Source organism: Microcebus murinus, chromosome 5, assembly GCF_040939455.1.
Source record: "Microcebus murinus isolate Inina chromosome 5, M.murinus_Inina_mat1.0, whole genome shotgun sequence".
In the NCBI taxonomy this organism is placed as follows: Eukaryota; Metazoa; Chordata; class Mammalia; order Primates; family Cheirogaleidae; genus Microcebus; species Microcebus murinus.
In genome coordinates this window covers 42,595,112-42,621,393 of record NC_134108.1, presented here as the reverse complement: position 1 = coordinate 42,621,393, position 26,282 = coordinate 42,595,112, and the positions used below count along the sequence as shown (strand labels likewise).

The window sequence follows — 26,282 nt, the reverse complement described above, 5'->3', positions numbered from 1 at the left end:
TTTAACATACTTTTCAGGTCTGAAAATATCTGTCTCTTTATGGTTGAGTAAACACTCTGTGGAACCCACCCTTTCCTCTTATTGCATATCTTGTTTTGATTGATTCACTGGAGAAACAGGTTTATGATTTTAAGCTTATCTTTTGACTTGGATGGCTGTGATATTATTTAACCTCTCTCTGTTTCTCTGTCTCTCTTTTTCTCTCAAGTTTAAACACTATAGATCAAAAGTATGAAAGAAAAAAAGTGTTCACATAAAATTCTGGAAATCTTTTCTTTTCTGATTTTCATTGTACATGACCTGACAGTCCAAAAACAAGTCAGGGTGTCTGAATTCATTTCAACTTGGCCACTAAACAGATGTACAACTTTAAGCAAGACACTTAATCTTACTGTTCCCTAATTTCCTCCTTAGTAATAGTTACCCACCTCACAAGGGTGTTGTGAAAACAAATACTAACAGTGATGAGGATAGTAATAATATTTTGAATAGTGGTTTATAGCTTTCAAAGTACTTTAATGCACATTATCTCTTCTGATCTTCATAATAACCTCATGTGGTAAGACTGGATAGGCATTTTTATCATAATTTTTATGTAAAAATCAATCTAAGACACTGTTAAAGTTTGGTAACAATATCAAGAAAAATTTTTTAGAGAAGTTAAAAATATTGTACAAATGTAAAACCAAGGACAAGGAAATACAGACATTTTCCTGGCAAGGAACTTCAGAGAATACTGTTTGTATATGGTGTTTCTCCTTCTAACACTCCTGTGGACATTTACTATGAGGAAAAGACAGTTCTGTGACAAACCCTTCTACCTCACTTTTCCCTCCCAAACTCTTTGTGTACTGTTATAGGGAAAAGTTTAGTTAACAGAAAATATTAATAGTAGAAATGCATGTATGTGATTTATAAGTATATATATTATATAAATATTGAGAATTCTTGGACAGTCATTGCTTTTATATAGCAATTCATCTCACCCATGCTCACTGACAATAGGGTAGTCAAATTTCCTCCCCTCTGTCACAACTGGAACCCTTAGTTATGTATCTAACTTCAAACTTCTGCTTTTTTTCAGCTTATACTAGAACTTCATTGCAAACACTTATTTGGGGCCTTGAAAATTCCACTCTGGGTGAGTTGTAACCTAGGTTATTAGGGTTAGCCCCAAAGCACTGTATTTTAGAGAACAGGAAAAGAAGCCTCACTCTTATATATTAGCAGAGAGAATTCTTATTTTCTCCCCTGTTCTGGAGGGTCAAATGGTGTGTGTGTGTGTGTGTGTGTGTGTGTGTGTGTGTGTGTGTGTGCTTGTGTTTGTGTGTGTATTTACACTTTAAAAAAAAAGTACTTAAAAGAAAGTCCAAACATTAATAGAAGCGTGAGCTACAGTTCCAAGACTTGATTTATGCTTCTTTTAGCTACAATCCAATAAATCCTTTTACATTTTCCCTATCTTCTACATATAGAAAGCAAGAAATATCAGTCTGAAAGTTCATTATTAATAGGATAATTAATAATTTTTCTCTCTAGATTGGATTATGTCAATAATTAATAATTCCTTTGGATTATTACATTTCCCATGGTATAGGATCAGTAGTACAATATGTGTTTCTCATTTGGGGATTAAATACATTTGTTTACTTAACCAACATGGTTTAGCTCCCTTCCCAAGGAAGGGAAACCTGTGAACATTTGCCTGACATTGTGTTTTATTGGAGATACAGAGGGGGAATAAGTAAGCAAAAATAAGAGGTGACTGGTTTAGAGAGTGACCAGACCATTTTCTTCAATTTAATATAAGAAATAGTTATTGAGAGCCTACAAAGTGCCATAAATTTTGGATACCAAACAGGTGACATAATAGACTTGTCCTGAAGTAATATGCAGTTAATCTAGAACTATAGAATTTTGGACTCAAAATTGGGATATTTGAAATAATTTAGTCCATACCTTTCATTTTACAGATAGGAAAATGTGATAATTTATGTGAAGCACAAGCATTTTGTCCATGATTCTTTAGTTTTACATCATAGAAATCCAAGAAAAATAAGCTGAAGATAAAAGGAGAAAATTTATTGGATCTTACAGTAAGAAGTGTAAGGATAGTTCAATATTGTAAACATATTGAAAACATATTGATATTCCACATTATAAACATATTGAAACATCACAATCATACTCCATAAATTTTTATTTGTCAATTAAAATAAAATTTTTAAAAATTACAGAATGTATTTCACACTTTAGGCTTGTATATTTTTTAGTCATGCCTTTCTATGTCTAACAAGCAGAAAAACAGATCAAGTCCACATATTTACAGATGTGAAAAAATCACTATCTATAAAAATGAGAATGTATTTGAACTTGTTTTTAGGTCTAAAATTTAACTTCCTACTAATCTGATTTTGGCTAGAAATGTACTGCCAGGTTATCAGAAAAAATAAGGAAGTTATGAAAGGTGAGAATTTTCAATCACCTGAGATTTTCCTACAAGAGGCTAGTGGATATGAATGCATTTACTTGGTGTATCGATTCAGATTCTTCTAATTCTTCATTTTGGTTTTGCTCTTAGTCACTTGTTAAAGCAGACAGAATTTATCAAGATGTTTGTTATTATTACATATATTGTAAGCATAAGGGATCCAGGGCTGAAAAGTCAGATCCTGAGTGTTGGAGAACAAGGCTTCTTCAATCGTGTTGCTCTGCCATCTTCTTGCAGATTCCACATCATGGTCCAAGGTGGCTGCTCTATTTCCACATAGGGCCAGCAAGAAGGGGAAAAGAAGTAGGGGGTGGGCATACTCCTTTCTTTTTCATGTCACAATAGAAGCTCCACTTTTCACTTCTATGTTTAATAGTCTATATGCTTATTCTATATCTTCCTTTCTCCCAAGTTTTGAGGATTATGCAATTAGTTGTTTTCTACTCTAACTTTCTGGAAATTTTGTTTTGCTGACAATGGCAGTAGGTGGTTATCTGAAGATTTGGATTAAAGACACTTGAGATGTGGAGACTCTAATGTCAGAGGGGAAGGTTGGAAAACAGTCATTGAATTACTGTGTTGACCAGGATTTCAAGAATATTTATTAAAATGTTAACATTACTCATTTAACATTTATGGAATACTAATTTTGGGGCAGTCTTGTACAAAACCCAGACATACAGATAAGCACTACACTTGGATTTTGCTCTTGAGATCCTCTCACCCAAGCTGTTTTCTTTTTTTATCTTGCCTTACTGGCTGTGGTGCAATGTATATTTTTCCCCCACTCCCCATTTTAACTACAAAATATTTTACTACGTGTGTCTCTGTGGGCAGGGTAAAGGGATAACTATATGAGTGAGTCTGACACTGAATTCTAAGTGCTTTCCCCTAGATCAATTTGTCTTGACAAATGGAAAAATTTCTGTCTAAATAAATGATTTGGACTTTGTCAAGACAACCTGTAAAGAGTTGCATACTTATGTAATGGAGGACTATTGGTTGGTTTCAATTATTGGTACTTTTTTGTGCATTTTTTTGTTTATTTTTAAAATAATACTTATTGCCTTTGTAATAAAAAGAGAAGGAAATCTTTTATTCCAAAAAGAGCAAAAAAATCATTTAACTTACATCTGTTTGAATTTAAGAACTTCAGAAGTTAAAAGAAAAATGAAAAGTAAAATAGTAATTTTCTTGTTTCTTTTACATGATGGCAAAGATTAGTTTTGGCTCTTTGAGTTCAAGGAATTTAGAACTTAATTTCTTATATTGAATAGGATTTTTTTTCCTCTGGAACAATTGTTGAAAGCTATGTAACTGTAGTAAAACTCACAACTCTTATGAAACAATATGTCTTTTATTGTTCTGTTGGCACAACAGTAGTGGGCTTTTGTTTTGTGTGACCACACTCAAGAATCTGGAAACTCTCCTTACAGCTTTGCCCTCATGTCAATAGGAGAAACTGTTTTCATATCAACAGAGCAATGAGTCAGTGAAATCACAAACAGAATAATAATTTCTCAACATTTTCATGTACATCAGAATATTTTATCCCCATCAACAATTTTATGAAATATTATTAGTACATTGTATGTGAATAAATCTAGGCTAAGCACTAAACTAGGATTGATATCTTGTTTGTTCTCTGATTTTTTAAAAAACATTCAGTCTATGCTGACTGTGGAAGGTCTTGTTTAGCAAGTTAAGGAAATTTAACTTAATTCTAAAGGCAATGGGAGGTTACTCAATTTCTTTGAATAAAAGAACTATAGTATTGGCATGAAGTTGCGAAAGATTGACCTGTAATGATGTATTCTATACATTAGAATATGAATCCTAAGGTAGGTAACTAGTTTGGAATCTTTTAACAGGAGAGATAGTCATAAGAGCTTAAATTGGGGTGCTATTAGTGGTGATGATTGTAGTGGTAGTGGAGGAAAAAGCAGTTGAGAGAGCTGTTACTGAAGAATTGACTCCTCAAAGCAAAACAGTAGAAATACTAGAATGTAAACTCCTTGATAGCAGAGAATTTGTCATTTATCTTATTTATTTTCCCTATTCATAGAATTATGCCTTGGACATATAGGCACTCAGTTAAGGGTTAGTTGAATAAATTAAGATGAAAGAAGCATAATCAAGTGTAATGGATGCTATGACAGGGGCAGAAAGGAAGGCTTCATAGAAGAGATTCTTGAATCATGTCTGGTGGATTTAGCTAGAGAGTTCTAGGAAGACAAGGAGTGGAGAGGACATCAAGGCCGAGGAAAGAGCCCAGCTTTGAGGCATGAAACAGCAGCATGTGAGAATGGACAAGTACCAGCAATCTACCATTTCTAAAAGGCACTGCAGCAGGCAGGAGGATGATGCTGGACTTGATGAGCCTGGGTTTCAAGATAAGGAGTTTTGACTTATTGTGGATTTTTAAATAATTGAGTGACATGAGGAGGTTTTTACTATAGGAAGAGATCTAGTGGAAGTGAGTAGAAGGTTTAGCAAGATCTCCCAGATCTCCCCTATGTTTAGAGTAAAGCATTTGAAGGGAGAGTCAAATTAGGAGGCTACTGCAACAATCTATGAAAGAGGTGATAAAGGCCCGGATTAAGGAAGTGATGACAGGGTTAGAGAACATGGCAAGGCTTTGAGAAAATGTATGTGTTAAAAAAATAAAAGACAGGTGATGAATTAAAGGTACAGGAGGGTGAAGCAGACAGTGGAATCAAGGATGAATCCCAGGCACTCAACAAATCCAAAAGTGGTGCAACATACTGAGAAATGGAAAACAGGAGAAGGAAGCGAAGAAGAGAGTTCAGAGAAGGAAAAAAATGGATCAAATTTTAGGCATATTGCTTTGAAGTGTCAGTGGGACAGGCAGGTAGGTTGTGTGGAGAGTGACCTGGGCCAGAGATGTGGTTTTGGTAGTTCTCTGGGTCACATTAAGATATGGAGATGGGTAATATTGTATCAGAAAAGTGTGTTGTGAGAATGGAGATGTAGATTGAAGATGGAACTCTGGAAAATACTCACATTAAAGAGTCAAGTGGAAGAAGACAAACCAGTAAAGGAGACCAAAACTGAATGGTCAGGGCATCAGAGTAGAACCAGAAGAGCCTTCATATCAGACTGAAGAGTTTGACTCTTGAAAGGATTAAAAAATCATAGAGGGAACAAAGGGGAATTTCAATGAGGAGGAATTAGACCAGAAATGCCATTAAGATTCAGGGAAGTGAACACTTAAAAATGATCACTCAATTTGAGTAAAAAAGGGTCACAGATAACTTTTCTGTGAAGTATTTCAGCAGAGTGTTGCTGAAACAGATTTTAGTAAACTTAGAACTAATAGGTCACAAGTCAATAATGACACTATTCCTCTAAACATTCAGTTGTGAAAAGGATTAGAAAGAGAGTGGCAGCTAAAGAGAAAGCCAAGACTGGGAACAATTCTATTTTGTGTGTTCATCTGTTTTATAAAGATGGGGGGATGTCAACATGGCATCCAAATCTTTATCACCATCCTGGCCAACATCTCCTGAGCTCACAGTCTTATGTCCATATGAATGTTTGATACATCACGAAATTATTCCAGGCACCTCAAATTCAACATCCCACCTACTACTCTAAACTACCTCTTCCTCCTGTATCCCATACCACATTTCAATATGCCAAACTAGATATCTATAACTTATCCTTCACCAACCGCCTCCAATATATTACTGTCTACTATATAGCTTGAATTATATACACATTTCTATTCCCTGGTACAGATCCTAATCCTCTCTTAAGGTGGCCCCATCCTCCATTTTGTATCAGAGTGATCTATCTAAAATGGGAGTTTCAGCTGCCTGTCCCCTTTCTGCCAGACACTTTGATAACTACCCACTGCCCACAGGATAAAGACCTAAGCTCCTTCACAAGAAACTGTAGTCTGTAGCATTCATTTATGACCTAACCTCTGCACACCAAAGAGGATTCCTCTCTGGTAATACCAAAATAACTGTAGTTCTCTGAAAACACCTTCTAGTCACACTTTTTGCTACTGCTCCAGCTTTCCCCCTCTATCTAGAATGCTGTTCTGTACTTTCTCTGATTAGTTAACTCCTACTCATCCTTTAGGGCTTCACCTAAATATCATACCTTTATTTAGTCTTCTCTTAAACCCTCCCATCATCTCCCAGGATGGCTAAGTGCCATTTCACGATACTGTTCTAGTGCCCTATGCACATCCCTTCCCACTTGGGAATTGCTCAAGTGCTTGTTTAGCAGGACTAAGCAGTGGATAGGAAAGGCATAGATGTTCAAGGGAGAAGAAGCCATAGAAAGAGGTCTGGGAAGAGATGAGAGAGAATGGAATAGGAATAATATATTATGGGATAACTTCAAATAGAAAAGAAACCTTTACCAGGGTGCCTGAGAGGAAGGAGGCAGAGATGGAGGTTGATGAATGTCGTAGAGAATGGAGATTCAAACTGAAGGCTCTATTTTATTTGTTAAATAGGTGGTTGGACAGAGTGATTGTTCAACCAAAATTTGGTGAAGATTGCAGTGAAAAAACACATATGACATATTTTCTGGGAAGTAAATGTACATATTAGATGCAAAGAGCCTAGAAATGTCTTATTCCAGAATATGTCATCTCCTAAGGCTCATTCATATACTTGAAATTCTTTTTCGAGGCAAAGTTTTAGAAATACTTGTGGCATTTACTCTGCACAAGTGTGCAAAGGCTTGTGCCTGAAGATCTTTGCCTTTCTGCCAGGTTGCAGACTTGCCACTAGAGCTGGGATTGGCCACTGTGATATTGCTGTTAATGGAGTCCAGTGAAGCATGACTCATGGCAAGTCCGTCTGCACTGTGGGAAGAGTAACTATAAATAGTCTTGAGAAAGGCTGATTTTGTGTTAGTCTCTTGCTTACAAATAATAACATAACATTTGGGGAAGAATGTGCAACAGAGGATCCCATAGTTAGATATTAAAATGACAATAATTTCTACAGCTGGCAAATATTTGCCAAACGTGGTAGCATAGATGGGGATAAATGTGATCCAAGCTATGAAGTAGATGAGCATGCCAAATGTTATGAATTTGGCTTCATTGTAATTCTCAGGTAATTTCCTGCCTTTGAAAGCACAAATGAAGCAAATGAAGGCAAGGATGGCAATGTAGCCCAGCATGGTGCCAAATGCAAGTATGGATCCCTCCTCACATTCCAGGATAATGACTCTGGGCAAGGAGATATTCTCCTCTACAGCAGGTGCTGCAAAGATGAGCCAGAGTGTGCAAATGGCAACTTGGATACCTGTGCAAGTGAAGATAATAGGGATCGGTTTATAGAGGCACTTCAGGAAGTTCTGCAACTTGGGATCAAAGCTGAAGGCTAGCAGAATTTTCAGGGACTTCATCAAAATGCAGGAGATGCAGAGAGTAAAGCTTACACCAAATAGCGTCTGCCTGGTTTTACACGTGAAGTCTTGCGGTTCTCCAATGAAAAACCCTGTGCTGGTAAAGTTGAGGAAATGACAGAGGAGGATCACATAGCAGACCATTAATCCTCCAGATGATTTCACAACAGGAGTGTTCAGGTTTCTTGTAAATATTATGCCAATGGCCAGAACAAATATGATTCCCAGTAGGGAGAGGGCCAGGAGCAAGATAGCCAAGGAGTCATTCCAGTTGAGATATTCCACTTCCTTTTCAAAGCATGTAGTACTCCTTACAGGAGCCCAGTGAGTTTCGTTATTGCATAAAAGGCAGTGATCCATATCTAAAAGACAGAAGTGATTGGGTTACATTGCAAACATTAAACTAGGTTCACAATACTAGAAATGAAACTCCTCCTCAATAATAGTCCCGAGTAGAAAACAGATATAAATAATTGTCATATTGGTTACTTATTAAAATAAAACATGCACAGACCCAAAGAAAATGAGAGAGAAGGGGTAAAGGTGAAAGGGAAAAAAGAAGAGAAAAAAGAGAAAGAAAAAGGCCAGCTGGGCTGTGAGTCTTCAGGAAATTAGTACACTAAGGACAGATGCTAGCCTCTTATAAACTTGCTATTACAGGTGGAAGGTCAGGCACTATGTTAAGAATAAGGGCTTTTTGGCCGGGCGCGGTGGCTCACGCCTGTAATCCTAGCTCTCTGGGAGGCCGAGGCGGGCGGATCGCTCGAGGTCGGGAGTTTGAAACCAGCCTGAGCAAGAGCGAGACCCCGTCTCTACTATAAATAGAAAGAAATTAATTGGCCAACTAATATATATGGAAAAAATTAGCCGGGCATGGTGGCTCATGCCTGTAGTCCCAGCTACTTGGGAGGCTGAGACAGAAGGATAGCTTGAACCCAGGAGTTTGAGGTTGCTGTGAGCTAGGCTGATGCCATGGCACTCACTCTAGCCTGGGCAACAAAGCAAGACTCTGTCTCAAAAAAAGAAAAAAAAGAATAAGGGCTTTGGAATCAGGCATAGATTAAGTCCTTTTCCTTTATCTACCACTTATGATTTCTGTAATCTTGAATAAACTAACTGAACTTTCTGAGCCTTTTTCCAAATTTTTTGTCTCTCAAAAAAAGATCCTCTCTCATTGGGGTGCTGCATCCAATGAGATAATAAATATAAAATGCTTCACATAGAGGATTGCACACAATAGAAACTCAATATGTGGGAACTGCTATTATGACTGAGGCTACAGTTCTTTTAAAAGATCCAATATGGATGGATCACCCTAAAAGCTTCAAGTCTCTTTCTAAAAATCAAAATAATACAAGATTGCAATCAATGACACTTGATGAAGAATTAAAGTTTATTTTTTCCCCAGGAGGTTACTGAATTTGAGTCTTTCACACTAGCTGTGATAAGGTTGAAAAGCATTATGCTGATTCTGACTGCAGGACAGCATGAATAATTGATGTTAGAGTCTCTGAAAGTGGGATTGCATTTGCTTCCCATTTCAGCCCCCTAAAGATAGTGGGTACCAATTGCTCCCCCAAAGCCTTACTCAGAGCATTCATCTGATCACATTCCACACTGCCCGTTCAACTTTTTAGTTTCTGCATCCTCTTCTTTAGTTACCTCAAAGTAAGACTGTATTTTTATTTATACACTTTATGACATTTCTAGTCTCCTCCTTTTTCCAAACCCTTTTGCCCTACAAATATTCATTCTTTTCTGTTTTCCCCTTAACAGTAGCTAGTGTCTTTCATTTCATTCATTCAGTGGACAGTCATTGGCCTTGTCTAAGTGTGAGAGCCATGTGCTAGAGATGCACAGAAGAATAGCAGATGATGTCCTTTTGGGTTACCCCAATTCCTAGCTTTTCCTCCAACATGTCTTCAGTCTTTTACACTTGTTCTTGGAGGCAACTTGCCCTGGTTGTCAAAAGACAACCCAGATAGAACCTTGGAAGACTTCTGTGCATCTTTATGGGAAATAAGTGTTACATAACTCTCTTTGTGTTTTTATTCTCTCACTTGGAAGATAGTTGCTGGATACCATATTGCCTGAAAAACTACCCTCCCCCTTATCTAATTATTTAGGCAGCACAGTCCCTCTTGGGACTGGGATAAACAGCATCTTTGTAAGACAATGACAGAACATGAATATTGAGATATTTTCATTGGTATACTTCTCTGCTTGAACTCAACAAGAAAAAAGAATAAGTGTCTGGGACTACTCCAACTCAGGGGTTCTTTTATACAGGACGAATAGGAATGCTGCAATAAACAAGGGAGGGTGATACTTTTAAAGTAGGCATAACTCCAGGGAAAGTGCTGACAGTTCCTTTTAAAGCTCTTAAGGCTGCTGACCTCACTCTTGTACTTTAAATTGTGTATTTTGCTCTGATCTTATCAAATTGTCAAAGATAGGGTTGGCAAACAATCAGTTACTAGCATCTCATCTCTGTCAATAGTTGGTCCCTTTTGTCTCACAGAAATTTCTTTTTTTTTTTACACTTAACTTTTGCCTTTTGGTAGAAATAAGATCGCCAGGATATGCATACCTGTATTTTAACTCCAGGTGCCTCTGGGTCTCTATTATGATCAATTTAGTTAACATTTAGTTCAACATTTACTTATTTGTACTTTTTGTGCCCCAGTTACAAGTCAAGCATATCTGTATGGGGATACCTGGACAAAACTGGCAGAGAGCTTGCATTCCTTTAAGAGTTGCTAGAGAGAAAGTATCTGTGAAGGAATGACATTTTTCCTTGGAAATGAAGTTATTTTTACATCTCTATTATTTATTTGGTATGCATCTGCTGATATAATAGAGCAAATTCCACAATAAAATGAAATTTCACTGGAACTTAATTTAGCAGGAGTATGGGAAACTTTTTTATTTTTTCAGTGAAAAAATAAACCAAAATAAAATCACGTAAAAGAAAAATCAGCCTAAGAGAAATAGTTCAAGTGTGTCACTGTCCATGACATAGTGACTTAATTACCTGTCTGATTACTGTAGTGATTTTCAGGACAATTTACACATTCATAGCAGCAGATATGTTGACTTCTTGTAGTTTTCTTCATTTGTCCAGGACTGCATTCCAAGGAGCATTTAGATTGAATTTGCTATATTAAAAGTGAAAAGAAATCCCAAATAAATTTTTAAGAAAAAATATCCTATTAATTCTTGACTTAATTTAAAGATATACTTACTATATAATATTTTGGTCTTTTTTCACAACACTGCAGATTTTTTTGCCATCTTAAGGAATATGAACAAATATATGAAATGTTTCAGTTGGAGAAACTGCTTTAGGAAGAACACAGTTCTTGTCACCTTAATAACTTCTGTAAGCAAATTACAGAAATTAGCTCTTTCAGAAAGTCCCTAGAAGGCCTCACTGAGATGATGACATTTTAGAAAAGACAGAAAGCAAGTGAAAAAATTAACCACATGAACAACAGAGAAAAGTATTACCAGCAAAGGAAACCACAGGTGCAAAGTCCTTGAGCTAGAAGGGAAGATATGCATGAGAGGACAAGAAGCCTGTGAGATTGCAGGAGGTGTTAAGTGTAGGGAAGGGAGTGGGATATGAGGTCAGGGAGGTATAGGGGAGGAGAGAGGGGCAGGTCATGTAGGATTTATTAAGACATTGGCCTTTACCCTGAGAGACATAGGAGGCCATGGAAGAGTTCTGAGCAGAGCACTATATTTTACAGGATTACTCTGGTATTTTGAGAACAGACTAAAGGAGTCAGAGTGGCAGCTTAGAGCAGTTAGCAACCTTCTGTTAATACAATGATCTGGGTGAAAAGTGATTGCAGCAGCTGTAGGATGAGGAGTAAAAAGTGGTCATATTCTGGACACATTCTGAAAGTAAAACTTTCATTGGATATGGAGTATGATTGAAAGAGATGGGGCAAGGAATCCAGCAGGACTTATCATGAGTGACTAGGAGAAGGGGATTGCCATTTATTGAAATGGGGTGGGTTTGGGAGAGACTGTCAGGAGGGTTGTTTTGGAGACATTAAGTTAAATGACTATTAGACATCCAAGTAGAGATGTCACTTAGGCAGTTGAGTATTAGTTTGGGTTGGAAGTCAGAAGATAAAATCTGGGAGTCCTCAACCCTCTATACAATGACATTATTTAAAACTGAGCCCATGTAAGATCACTAAGGAAAAGTGTAGACAAAAAAGGGAGTGGTTCTGAGCCCTGGGCACCCAAATGTTTAGGGATAGTGTGAATGACAAAGAACCAGCAAAGGAGACAGAGAAGGAGAAGCCAGATAAATAGGAAGAAAATCAAGGGGGTGTACTGTCACGGAAGCAAGTAAAGAAAGTATTTTATGGAAGGGAGGATAATTAGCTGGTAAGTGAAATAAGATGATATTTGGATTTATTAACATTGGTGAGCTAGACAGAAACAATTTGAATGGATTGCAGAAGGTTCAAGAGTATGGAAGGAGAAAAATTGGGGCCAGAGAATGTATTCAACCAGAAGTTTTGCTATAAGGAGAAATAGAGGAATAGGTATTATTAATATATGGAGGAGGATGTGGGGGAACAATGGAGTGTCTTTTTTTTTAAGATGGGAGAAATGACAGTATATTTATATCACCCTGTAGATAATGCAGAAGAGAGAATAATTGAGAACACCGGAGAGAATGTGAAATTGCCAGAGTGATATCTTTGGATAAATGAAAGAGGTTGGGACCCGGAAGTGCAGTACAGCAGCTGACCTGAGCTAGGAGCATACAGTCCACCCACAGTGCCAGATAGAAGGCAAGGTTACGGGCACAGAGGTGGCAGCAGGGGGACACCAGAAATCTCTTCTGATTGTTTCAGTTTTGTTAGTACAATAGAAAGCAGGGTCAATGGAAAGTGAGGTTGGGAAAGATGTATTGAACTCAAAGATGAGAAGAGAAAGTATAAAATAGCCAGCTGGGAAGGTGGGAGAGTTAATGGCCTAAGGCAATAGTCTGATTGCCCAGCAGCACTGAGAGCCCACTGGAGGTTACAGATCATGAATTTAAAGTGAGACTAGTCAGCAAGATTTTCTTTTTCCGTGTGTGTGTGTGTATGTGTGTGTGCACCAGCTATATTGATTAGGGAATTAATGTAGGGGCTACATTGATTACTCAGAGAGCTGAATTTAACCAGGATTGTGTTTTTGTTGAGTAAGCAGGATGAAGAGAGAGAGGGGCAAGGGAATTGAGGGTACAAGGGAGCATTACGCTAGTTGACGTAATTTAAGGATGGAAGGTGGGGACTGAATGGGTAGGAGGATCACTGGAGGTTCCTAGTGGGGTCAGTGACTTTCGCAGTTGAGGTACGAATTGACTTGGATGCTAAAAAAATAGCCTACAACACAATTACCTGAAGATACTTGAACTCATTTTTTGCTTCTTGGTCTGTGATGATAAAGACATCATTCTGCAGATCATATTCTGCCATCTTGGTGACAGTCATGTGGCCATTGATCTCCTTCCAGATCACAACATCATATCCAGTATTTAAGTCTCCATGGGCATCAAAATGAAATGAACTTCCTCCATCAGTGAATGTCACATTTTTCAGCACATCAAGTAACTATAATAATAAAAAAAAAACAGAAACAAATGCTGACTATAAACATTGTAAGTATATCTATTATTCTATTTATAACACTGCCTTATAATGAAAATCACTTAAAAATAAGAAAGAAAGAAGATTCAGTTTGGGGGGGGGGTGTGGTTCTTAACCACCTGGCAACAATTTGAGAATAAATGTCACTTGGGTTCTGGTTTCATTTCTGCCAAAGTCTTGCTATGTGAGTTTGAGAAAGCAAGTTAATTTCTAGGGATGGCAGCTTCTCTAGCCTATAATATTGAAACTCTGAGTACCTGCATTTATTCACATTGTCCAGTTTGAGAATGGGTCCTCTCGGGCAGACGCCTGGATCTATCTCTCACTAGTGCAATCTTGACGGTTACAATTATTTTATCTTTTATTACCTACGACAGTTCTTTAGTCTGTTTTAATGACTGGGTACATAGTAAAGTGATCTCTAAATTCTATTTCTAATTTAATTCATAAAGTAATTTTTTTTAACTTGAGAGTAAAGAAATGTAATGTCTGAAAAATTACTTGTCTTGCTACTCAATGTGTACAGTGAGAATTGGCATATGATACAGCTAGGGCAGGAAATGTTATATGGACAAATGCGACAGCCCTATTGAGCTTGTGCTGCAGTGGAGGAGCAGGAGAGTAGGGGTATGGGAACAGGCCGCCATTCTGGCTCCACTGTTAACTTGGTCTATAAGCATGGCCAAGTAAATACTCTCTCTGAATGTACTCAGAATGGCCCACATTACATAACTCTATGGGGGTTCCATGTGGTTTTTGCGAAATCTATAGAGTGAGGTAGAAATTATTCTATTCTGTTTCTTTTCAGCTAATCTTTTATGAATGTTTCATTTTTGTCAATAGAATATAAGAATATCAAGTTATATTTTAAGCTAAATGTACTAATTTTGAAAGTCACGTCAATGACCAAATATCACTTTAGCAAAATCTCCATGTGTGTGTTTTGATTTTATTATATGTCACCACAGGTTTCCTAGTTCTTTTAATGAATGTAAATTAATTAGATTCCTTTAAAGAAGGAGGATATTAGATCTAATATGATGGAATTAACTAACAAAATTTTATTCTAGCAATTACTTAGGAGGAAAAAATAAGGGATCAAAAATAAAAGAATAGATAAGGGTCTACCTTCAATGTTCTTACTTCTACCTGTGTACAGGTTTTTCTTCTGTTCCTTCCTTAAGCAATATGTACATGTAAGCCTCAGTAACTCAATTCTTTAGGGAGCATATCCTCTTCCACTCTTGTGTTGGAACAACAATTCCACCTGTTTTTCTGTTTTTTCCTGCATTAAATTAGGTTTTACAGGATAAAGTTCTGACACATATATGTTCTGTAAATGATAACATTGTATAATGTAAATAAACTTGCATAATTTTATACCTGTTCTTACAGGAGAGAAGGTTGAGGAAAATGAAATAGTACATTTATTCCCTATTAAGTATGATAGACCATTTACTCTGGATTAAGGTAAATTTTGAACATTAATACTCCAGTTATTAAGCTACTAAATGCTTTCTCTATGAATTATTTATTGCTTTTCATGGAGATTCTGAAACTCACAGTAAGCTGACACTATAAAATTCAGAAAATGGGATTTCCATTTAAATTATTATATTATTAACTTGTGTGTAGTAATGCCCTGTTTTTAAGAACACAAGGCCAGGAGGTCACACTAATTAAGGTGTTATGGTTGACATTGTTTTCCATTCCCCTAACTGTGCTGATGTCTGCTCTATCTCCATAAGTAAGCTTGCTGTGGAAAGAGATATCTATGCCACTAAACTAGCAGAGGAAACAGCCTTACATCTCTATCCTGGTACCCAAAATATACCTTTTTCTTTTTCAAAGTGTTCTATGTTGTAGCAAAAAGCACAGTGACCCAAGGCTGGGATAGTTTCATTGCTAACTATGTGAGTGACCATGAGCCACATCTTTATTGTTGGAATCCCATCCATTTCTAAATAACTACAATGGCCACCAATAACACTTTCTCTTACCACTTCCTTAAGATAGAGTGTAAAGAATATGAGTCCTGTGGACCTACCATAATATTTTAAAGATTAGAGGTGATGTATATCAGTATCTAGAACCATAGGCCTTAAAAATTATTAGTTCTTCTTATTACCACTCCAAAATCACTCTCACGTCTCTCCTAACTTTGGATTAATATGCAACCACCATTGCTACACTTGCATGTCTCATAGGTTCTTCAAATTCAACATCTCCAAAATGCAATGCTTATAAAATTTCTTCTTCCCACCACACTTCCACTTTCCTCTGTTTTCATCTCAATAAATTGCACCAGTTGCCCAAATTTTAAATCATTGGCAATATCTTTGCTTCTCTCTGTCATCCATTACATCCAATCTATCTATACATGCTCATCATCCTTCCTCTTAAATATCCAAGTATACATCTCTCCATCCTTACTGTCACATCTATAGTACAGACATTCTTATCTTATGCCCAGATTACCAAATTGGTTTTTCTACCTCCAGTATTGTGGTCCTCTCTAGCCAATTCACACTGCAATTGGAATGCTATTCTATATTAGAAAACATATCACATCACTCTCCTGCCTAAAAATATCTTTAACTGGCTCCATTTTACTCTCTCAAGTCCAAACCTTAAAACATAGTTTGCAATCTTTCTATTAATAGTTAAAGGGTGGTCCCCGTACGAGCAGTATCAGTATCTCCTGGGCTGGGCAGTTGTTAGAAATGAAGACTTTTAGGTATCACTGTGCAACTACTGAATTAGCATTTGCATGATAATAAGACTTTCAGGCAATCAGCTGCACATTAAAGTTTGAGATGCTGTGATTGTCAAGGCTTTAGTAATGTGTCCTTCACTAACTCCTCCAGTATCATTTGTCTACAGCTTCCATGCAAGACTTCAGTTCTATGGCGCTATTCTCTGTCCCCTGAAAATGTCATGCTCTCTCTTCTGTGTCTTTGCTGGAGTATTTCTGTCCTGGCTAACTCCTATTTGTCCATTGTATTCACTATAGATGCCATGTTTTTTTGGAGAATATTCTCTGAATTGGTAATACTGGATTAGCTGCCTCAGTTATGTGCTTCTTTGCTACCTTGTATTTATATAAAATGTTGTAATGTATCATCCTACATTGTGTTGCAGGACACAGCTCCTTATATGTTTGTTCGTAATACAGCTCCTTGGATGTTAATACGGTTAATACATAGTTCCTTAGATGTAATATAGTTTGTTCGTCCTACAACTCGTTAGATGTTTGTTCCTAATATCTTCAACCCTCAACACAATGCCTGGAACGTTGAGACATTCGACAGATATTTGCTAAATAAATACCATCTCACATCATGTACTACTCTATATATCATCAAAAATAAAGGAAAACAAAAAGAAAACACAAATTACGAGTTACAGCAAGGAGGTGGTATCCTCATACACATCCGAGAAACATTAAAAATCTGTTGAAGTAAAACAAGCGTGATTGCGCCGTCCCAGAATACTGCTCAGAAATATCATCAAATAATAGGGCCAAAGTAAGTAACACCCTCAAACACTGGGAAGATCTAACCCACTAACCTAAACACTGGGAAGATCTAATTTTAATCTAATAGATTAAAATTATTGGAATCTAAAATCATTCAGAAAATGTCATTTAAATATTAGTAATTTTGCTAGGGGACAAAGTAATCCTTAGAAATATATCTTTGATTAGGAACACTAAATATTTTTTATCTTTTAAATTTAATGTCTATGGAGATTTCTTCATAAAAATACAATTTTTTGAATTGTTCGTCCCACTGAATATGGCACTGACCAGATGTGGCTCACTCACATTATGATCAAAGGAGCAAGTCACCCCGCTGTTCCTCCTTCCTGATACGTTTCTGTTTGTTTCTAGATTAGCAGACTCTGGGGGCAAAAAGAATGACCTCAGACTCCTAGTGTTTAAATAAAACATTTTAGAAGACTCTGCTTAGATTATGCTTTCTCAGGTCTTTTCCTCAAAATGTTTGAGACTTATTCCTGATGTAAAATACTTTCCCAGATCTTTAGTGGATCTTACTATTTGGTTTTCTTTTTCCTTATGAGTTTTTTTTTAATCTCTCTCTCTTTTATGCCGTCTCTCTCTATCACAGTTCTCCATTTCTCCTTCACCATCTCTCATTTCTAAAATTCCATGTTTCATCGTGGTAGTCCACTTTTAAAAGTGAAAAATATTTTTCTGCAATGCACCAGCCCAAACCATTGAAATATATAGGAAATGTCAGACTAAATTTGGAGTATAGTGAAGAATGGTGATCTAAAAAGATAATTTATAGTTTTTACCAATCCTTCATTAAAGCTTTACAGTACAAAGAGAATGCTTTCAAGTAGGCATCTTAAAACTATTAGACATACTAATATATATTTTTAAAAGACAGTTTTTAATTTTTAAAAAAGGTCTTAATCCCTAGTTTTACCTCTTCACTAGATTTTTGGTTTTGTGCTTACAAGGTGAAAGGTAGTTTTAAAATGAGCAATTTAAAATACCCTCTGACCATCACATGATCCTCCCAAATGTACGCTGGTCACATCAGACCTTGATGTTTGTGTTTGTGGGCATTTAAAATAAAAATGACAAAAGTAGAAATAACCTGTTCTGGATATCTACTTATATGGTCAGAAGAATTGAGTCATATTCCTTTTTACCTTCTTTTCTCTTACAAATTTAAAATATATATTTTTTTGTGATATGATTCTGCCTCAAGGCAAACAAGTTTGGCTTTGAATACATATTATTGAGATTTTTGTTTCTAACAATGAAAAATTTTCACTAAATGGAGCCACATGAATCTTTGTTTCTCCAAACTAATCAAAGAGAAGAAAGGGAGAAACTTCTTTTACATGCAATTAGTGGTACCTAATCTAAACCTGGAATATCATAATTTACCTAGCAGCATTCTCTTGAAGAAGACTGTCACCCTACAGAGACCACCCTAACTGTGAGAGTCATGACTGCAGGTGCTGGAATTATAAACTACCAGAGACACAGTGAAAAGCAAAGGGCATACAGCTAGAAGACCCAAACTGCAGTCATATTTCTGGTACTTCCTAGTTTTAGTTTCCTCCTCCATCATATTTAGTAAAAACAAAAAGGATTATTAAACTTGTCTGCTATAACTTATTTTGTTAAAAGCATTAGAAGAGATAATCTATATGACTTAAGGAAAATAGCACCATAAGCAGAATTTCCTTGGGAAATAAAAGAACATAACTTTGGTGGCTCAGAGTAGGAAGTGAAGGTAAAATACAACTCTATTATCTTCAAGAATAAAGAGCTAGGGTAGTAATGCATGTTATTTAAACACTAACATTGTTTACTTATAAAAGGAATAAGATTAAGAGCAATTAATATAAATATTTGCAAATTGAAGCAAGGAAGAAAAATAGGGGAAATGATGGTAGGGGATTTTCTTGGATGTGTGAATCGGTACCTCCCATGGTTGAAAGGCGTTGGGATTCTGACAGTCTTGAGCTTGGCACAGATCCCGAATGGCATAACCAAGGGCAAATACTGCAAGCTGAATACTATGAATGAGTCCTGGCTCAGTATAATCCCAGAGGAAGTCATTTCTCAGGAAGAAGTTCTTTTTTATGATCTCCTTGTTAGCCTTGTGGGGCAAAGTCCTCTGAGAATGGTTGAAAATGCATTGACTCAAATCACTGTCCTTGACATATGCACAGGCAGACAAAAGCATGGCACATTCATGTAAGGGTTTGTTATTGTCACTGGGAAACATATGCAGATTTTGAAGAAAGGAATGGAAAGAAGACATATTCCCTTTTTTAAAGGCAAACCCCACAACTTTGCCAATCTTTTTAACATTAGGAATGGTGGTAATCTTGGTGGCAGTTGACCAATTATCACTAGCAATCCAGATCTTATTTATATTCCTTTCAATGACTTTATTGAAGAGATTGAAAACATGAAATTGCCGCAGAAATACCACAATGACATTAACCTGGGCTTCTGCCATGATTTTCTCAAGGGTCTGATTGATTCTGATGTCAATGGTATTATCTGAGAAGAAGGCTGGGAGAATCTCTTTGAAGGCTATGCACACATTTTTTTCTGCAGTCTGAATTGCAAAAGCATTGAGAGCCAATCGTCCATAGTCATCATCTGTGGTTATGATGCCAATCCAGTTCCATCCAGATTTCTGAATCAGGTGGACCATTGCTTTAGTTTGATAGAAGTCGCTGGGCACAGTCCGTAAAAATGAAGGAAAGCGAATTTTGTCGCTTAGGATTTCTGCAGTTGACTCATAACTCACCTGGAAACAGATGGAATCTTTTAGTTATGGTGTTGATGAGCTCCAGGTGGCTGCTTAAATAGGTGATCCCCTCTTTGATTTTCATGAGTTTCCATAATATTTTCCTAAGTTCTCTGCTTCTTTCCATCCTTCTCCTTATATGAATTCCTACTTTACAAATAGCTTAAGTCATGATACTTAGCACCTGATGATGGTTTAGAGAAAGTGCTCTCTAATTATTTCATATTGTGTATAGTATATGCCCTCTCAAGGTTCAGGCTCTATCTCCTATCTCCATTCATACCTCTAGATTCATCTGTATCTATCTTATATCTTTGGCCAAGGTCAGTAATGAATATTACTTAAATACTTAAAGGTAAATACAGGAAAAATGCAGCCAGTCAAATAAGCAAAATGCATTTGGGGACACCAGGCTATGCAAAATCTTGTCTAAATCACAATCCTGGAGGTTTGTTTTTTTTTTTTTTTTTTTTGAAACAAAGTCTCATTCTGTTGCCTGGGCTAGAGTGCCATGGCATCAGCCTCGCTCACAGCAACCTCAAACTCCTGGGCGCAAGTGATTCTCCTGCTTCAGCCTCCCGAGTAGTTGGGACTACAGGCACGTGCCACCACGCCTGGCTAATTTTTTCTATTTTTAGTTGTTTGGCTAATTTCTTTCTATTTATAGTAGAGATGGGGTCTAGCTCTTTCTCAGGCTGCTCTCGAACTCCTGAGCTCAAGCAATCCTCCCGCCTCGGCCTTCCAAACTGCTAGGATTACAGGCATGAGCCACCATGCCCTGCCAAATCCTGGAGGTTTTATTCTGGGTAAAATTATCCAGTCAAATAAGCTTCTAGTTCAGACACCAGCAAATTTTTTCTATAAAGGACCAGATATAAAATATTTTAAGCTTTGTTGGTTGCATATGGTCTCTGTCATATCTTCTTTTTTCTATTTTTATATTTTTGTTACAACCTCATAAAAATGTATAAACCATTCTTAGCTTGACAACTCAAGAGTACGAGAGCTACATTCAGACTGCAGGCTGTGGTTTTCTTATCCCTGATCTAGTCAAATAAGAATTAGCATTTTGAAAGACCTACCTAATAGTGTGTGCAAAATTTTGCCTGATTTATAACTGGGGTGATTTTATTCTAAGGAGAATTATTACCTTCTATAGATGCAACAGCAACATATTATTTGCTCAGTAATTTTTTTTCTTACTACTTATAGTAGCCATGTGGTATGGTGGAAAGACAATAGGCTTTAGAGCCAGACTAACTGTTAGAATCCTGACTCCAATAAATTTAGGAAAGTTACTTAAAGTTTCTTTACCTGTAAAATTATAGGATTCTTGTTAAGATTAAAGAAGAAAATTTAAATTGATACTAACACACAGTGGACTTTCACTACACTTGAGTTGTCTTCCCAGTATTTGATGTTGCTATGCGTGGCTGCATTGTATGAGCCTGGCTTCCGTAAAATCAGTGTTAGCTGTAGAGGGTCCTCCTTCCTTTTATGTTGTCTATTATAGAAATTACATTTTTGTATTAGCTGTGGTTGTTAAAATAGTCTACTTTTCTTATGTGTCACCTAATTAGCATTGTACATAATCTAGAAATTTTGAGCCAAAGCCTTATCTCTGATGTGTTTGGGAAATAATTCTTTTTGATTTTTCATTTTGGACTTAGATTTTTCATTACCAACCCCACTAGGCTATGATATAATGGAACTCTGAGGGTTTTTATGGGTATATGTATTTATTTATCTCCAAAACGTTGTATATTTTGAATTCTTGTACACATTCATTATGTTATATATATTTTTCTGCTTGCTCACTTCTGTCAGATGGTAAATTCTTGATAATCTGACTATAAGCCTTTTTCTTTTCCAAATTTTGGCTTCTAATCTTCCTTGAGTTTAGAGAGCAGTGACTTAGAGAGTTACAATGTGGTGTGATACAAAGGTAAGTAAGCTCAAAATGAAAGCAGAGGGAACTTGCTTGATCCTGAATAATGTGCAAGGACTTTGTGCAGGTTGCTCTAATATCTGTTTTGGATTTTCAGAGATCTTTTTGTTTAATTTCTTCTTATTATTGGCTTACATTCCAGGAAGATAAGTAACTCTACAGTCTCTGCTCAAATTCTTCCCATCATACTTAGAACAAAATGTAAACTATATTATGTCTTTCAAGATGCTATATGAGCTGGTCTTTGCCTATCTGTACAAATACATTTCTTACTCTGCTCCTTTCTGCTCAAACTCATCTAGCCAGGTTGACCTTTTTGCTATTCGTTGGACATTCCAACTTTGCACTTGCTGCATTCTCGGCCAGATACTCTCCTCTCATCCCCCATCTTCCCTTGGCATCCCTTCTTGTTCAGGTTTAAGGCTGTCACCCCTTGAGAAGTCTTCCTTGACCCCTATATCCCTTACTCTCTTTAGTTTTCTTCATAGCACCTGACTGATGTTATTTCAGAAACAAGGCAGTTGAGGCCCGTAGAGGTTTGTGTCTTATCCAAATCAAGCTGAACACTGTCAGACTGGACCTGACAGACTGATAGGTGACTATTTCGTTAGTACTTTCTTACCATGCAATCTGTAATGAGAGTGTATCTTTTCTATAACTGAAGAGAAAGAAAGGTTAAAGTAAAAGCAACTCCCTAACTAGTTTCCTCGGATAGAACAAAACCTACCTGTGGCATGAGCTGTAAATTCAACATTCTGGAGACAGCCATGGTTATTTCTGAGTAGCCAGAGCCTATAACAGCCTTAACCCTTGGTACGTAGCTGGAATAGTCACACTGAAACTCCACAGTTTCTCTGGAGCAGTTGAATTTGGAAAGAAACCTGAGAGCAGCTGCCATTGCCACTGTGACTTCTGTACAAGTGTCGTAGATTTCATACCCCAATTTGACTCCAGATAATAGTGTTGAATTATTGATCATTTCAATGCTGTGTATCATGGCAAGAGTTTGAAGAAAGACTGATATTTCAAAGCTGTTGAGAAACAAGTATTTTTTTGAAATTAGAACATAACTCTTCCATAGACATGATATCTCATTTTATCTACATCTCTGCTTCATAACAATTTCTAGGTGAGTACAGCTTACCTCTTGAAGTAGCTAAAATTTATTTAAAATAATGTTTGGTGACATTTTTATAAAAAGTAATATAAGAAATCATAGTTTTGTAAATGGAGTCTATGGTATGGGATTTAACTTTTTCTTGATGAATTTTGGGATCAGTTTGAACATGCAGTTTAGCATTCTGCAATATGAAGATGTGTTTGATTTTTGTTCTTTTTGGTAATTAGAGTTCAGCATTTTATTGCTGTCACAGTACATTTTATACTAACAAGCCCACCTTTTAGTTTTTTGATTTTGTTTGTTGTGATTAGACACCAGGTAAGCCTCTTAAGAATTACATTTAAATAGGCTCTGGGAAAAGCCAAAAAGCCTTCTCCTAGATAAAGTGCACTACTTTAGTTCTGAGGCATTCCAACATTCAAAGGGCATTTCCAATTTACTTCTTGATCTATGATCATTCCAGAGCACTGAGTTGTTTGATTACTGATTTACTGTTAAGTTTATTTCACCCACTCCTGTATACAAAAGATTACAAATAATGCTGTATACATAATAAGGGTTTGATAAATTTTTAAATGAATAAAGGGGGATATTGTTGTTTAGGGTTTTGATATTCTAACATTTTCTTTTAGCTAATGAAGTTTTGATCAGTTAGACTATTTGACTATTACTATTCACCATTGTAGACTGTCTAAACATGAAATGTGGCAAATCAACATTAAGATTTTAATTTAAAAAGAGAACCAAAGACAAGAGAAGGGATAAACTAACAGGTTATCTAACAAATAAATTGCATAATATTTTTAGAGTCCCCTGCATATAAACTCCATTAGAGTCCGAACCTCTTTGATGTATTCACCTTCATCTCCAGTGCCTAGCATAGGGCCCAGTAATGTAGGCACTTAATAAGTATTTGTTCAATGTTGATGAATGCTGTTTCTCTTGATGAGTGACAATAAAGTAAAAGATTTTTCAATTCAGTGATTTTTTTTTTTCCCCAGAGGAAATTTGCTTGTTAGATCAAATAACTCTTTAGTGTTTTCCATCCCTAATTGTTGGCCTACAATTGTCAGCCTGAACTCTGCAATCATTCTTTGGGTACCAATGCAATGCTCTGAAAATCTTCATGAATTGTTTTGTGCTATTTCCTGGTATTCCTGCTAATCAACGATTATGAGGACAATAGCTCAACATGCCCATTTTCTGAGGAGAATGCTAAGAAGGAATCTTAGTGTGACATGGGATCACATTTTATCTGAAAGCATTCTCAGAGGGCTTAGTAAATATGCAAATACTTTTGATAAAGAAAGAAAAGGTAGGAGAAAAGAGGAGATTAAACTAATACATAAAAACATCAAGATAGAATCAGAATTTTAGAATTAGAAGGAAGCATAGGGATCACATTGCCATAGCAACAGAAGAGGATGCTGCTTGTGTCCTCAGAGGTTATCCAGGCCTTTATTTTACCAATGAGAAAATGGAAACTGGAACTCAAAAAGTCAAGTGATTTGCCTAAGTTTACAAAATTAGTTTGTTCCAAAACTGAAATTAGAATTCAAACACCCTGCTCTCCTTAAAAAAAATCTATCTGCAACACCCTCCACCCAGCTTTACTTTTCCACATTATACCGTGCCAAATATCTTTTCCATAGTTAAGATTTCTCGATGCTAAGTGTTCATCAAGGAAGAAAAAACACTTTGAGTTGAGGACGGTCTTAATATATCACGAAATAATTAAATAATTTCAAGAATAAAATGAATACAGCATTGACAAAAAATATTAATGTGGGAAAAATGTATTCTATTTTAAACAAGCATCAAATAATAGATCCATTTTAAAACAAAATACATGTTGTAGTTGCTAGAAATACAAATGGGCTATGTATACTTGTGGTAAAGAACAGTCTACAGTGTCTTCTCAAGTGACTTCAGGGGTTAATTTTTTAAGGCAAAATCTAAATAAATACATTAATGAAAAGCATTCATTACTTCTGCACATGGAAGTTATTTGATTATGCATATAGGGCTGATGTATCTCCCTTTTAAGGTGGGATTGCAAGATTAATCTTATGCAACTTAAAATACATATGAGTTTAAATTTTATTAAAATAATTCAGATGTTAATACAAGTAAACAGTTCACATGTCCTAGTCTCATAGAATAATATTGAAATCTAAATGTGTTTTTTGAGGCTTTACTCACCCAACACACTTCTGGATTTGTGGTCGCCTGGGATAGTCTTCCGAGGACAACATTTTTTCGTGAATGGCAAACAAACCTCCAATTATGATATGTCCTGGAGAAGTGGCAGCCACAAAGTCATCAGGGGTCTGGCAAGGGTGGGAAGTTGCAAGAATAATCACAAAGCAGGTAATCAGAATAATCAATAATGCCATATTTCTATCTCACTTGCTGAGTTCATGTGAGTTCTTAGGAATCATTAAGCTCACAGAGTGCCAACAACAAGGTTCCTATTTCATCTGTAAACACCTTGTAAGGTATAGGACAGTGTCAAGCGCCAGAAACACTCAACATTCAGATACCTGATGATAGTCAAAACAGTTCTTTCACCAATAAGAACGTATCAGGCTCTCTCTAAGATTCCAGTGTTGAAGATGTGTGGCAGTCGTCGTGCTACGTAAAAGCTGATAGAATTACAAACACAGGTCTCATTGCAATAGTACTCTTTTACTCCAGTGATAAGTCAAGGGCTTTGAGTCATGCTGGCATTTCTTTTGAAACAGAATGTAGAACTGTCAGGAAGAAGCAGTTTGGGAAAGATCTTCCATTTTAGAAATAGACTGCTGTATTTCCAAAGGTATAACATTCAAGGCACAAAGAATTCAATATAGTTTAGTCAACTCTTTAGAAAAAAGAACCTGCTTTTGTTTTTCCTGAAAAGCTCCATTAAAAAAAATGAAAGTCAGTTAAATTTAGGTATTAGTCATATCCAATTTGCACATGTTAGAAATAAGTAGCTTTTGTGGTGATGGGCAAAGCTAAAAACAAGATGAAATTTGTCTAATACAGTGTTTTGCTTTGAACAGGAAAGGTCTTTTCAGGGATTATTGACATTTCCACCATTGTTTGTGCTATATTATTTTTATAAATTTGCAACTAATTTAAGGCTACATGTTTTTAAATGCTTAGGAGTCTGAACTAGATTTGATGGACATCTTTGGAATTCAACAGAGGATAGATAAACCTTGGCAACTTAGGCACAATTAAGAAAAATTTTAAAGTTTTGAAATTTAGTTTTCAAATTCGATCTTTTAAAAATATTTGATAAGAGAAAATATCTCATGGGCAAACAGTTATAAATTCAACACATCCAGTTTGTTTGATGGGTAGCAGATAC

At 36.4% G+C, this 26,282-nt stretch overlaps 1 protein-coding gene across 3 annotated transcripts; it reads right to left on the bottom strand.

Moving 5' to 3' along the window:
* Positions 1-7,078: 7,078 nt before the first annotated feature.
* Positions 7,079-25,387, bottom strand: GPRC6A (G protein-coupled receptor class C group 6 member A). Of its 3 annotated transcripts, none has more exons than XM_012753823.2 (6): positions 25,127-25,387; positions 22,532-22,835; positions 19,017-19,856; positions 13,300-13,512; positions 10,923-11,046; positions 7,079-8,250 (listed from the first exon to the last, which is right to left on the bottom strand). In XM_012753823.2, exons 1-6 carry the CDS (start codon positions 25,318-25,320, stop codon positions 7,136-7,138), a joined length of 2,790 nt encoding a protein of 929 aa, XP_012609277.1. In that variant the 5' UTR covers positions 25,321-25,387; the 3' UTR covers positions 7,079-7,135. The 3 variants fall into 3 exon arrangements, with proteins under 3 accessions (XP_012609277.1, XP_012609279.1, XP_012609278.1); XM_012753825.1 differs by having other exon boundaries at positions 19,545-19,856; positions 25,127-25,364; XM_012753824.1 differs by lacking the exon at positions 13,300-13,512 and having other exon boundaries at positions 25,127-25,364.
* Positions 25,388-26,282: the final 895 nt, after the last annotated feature.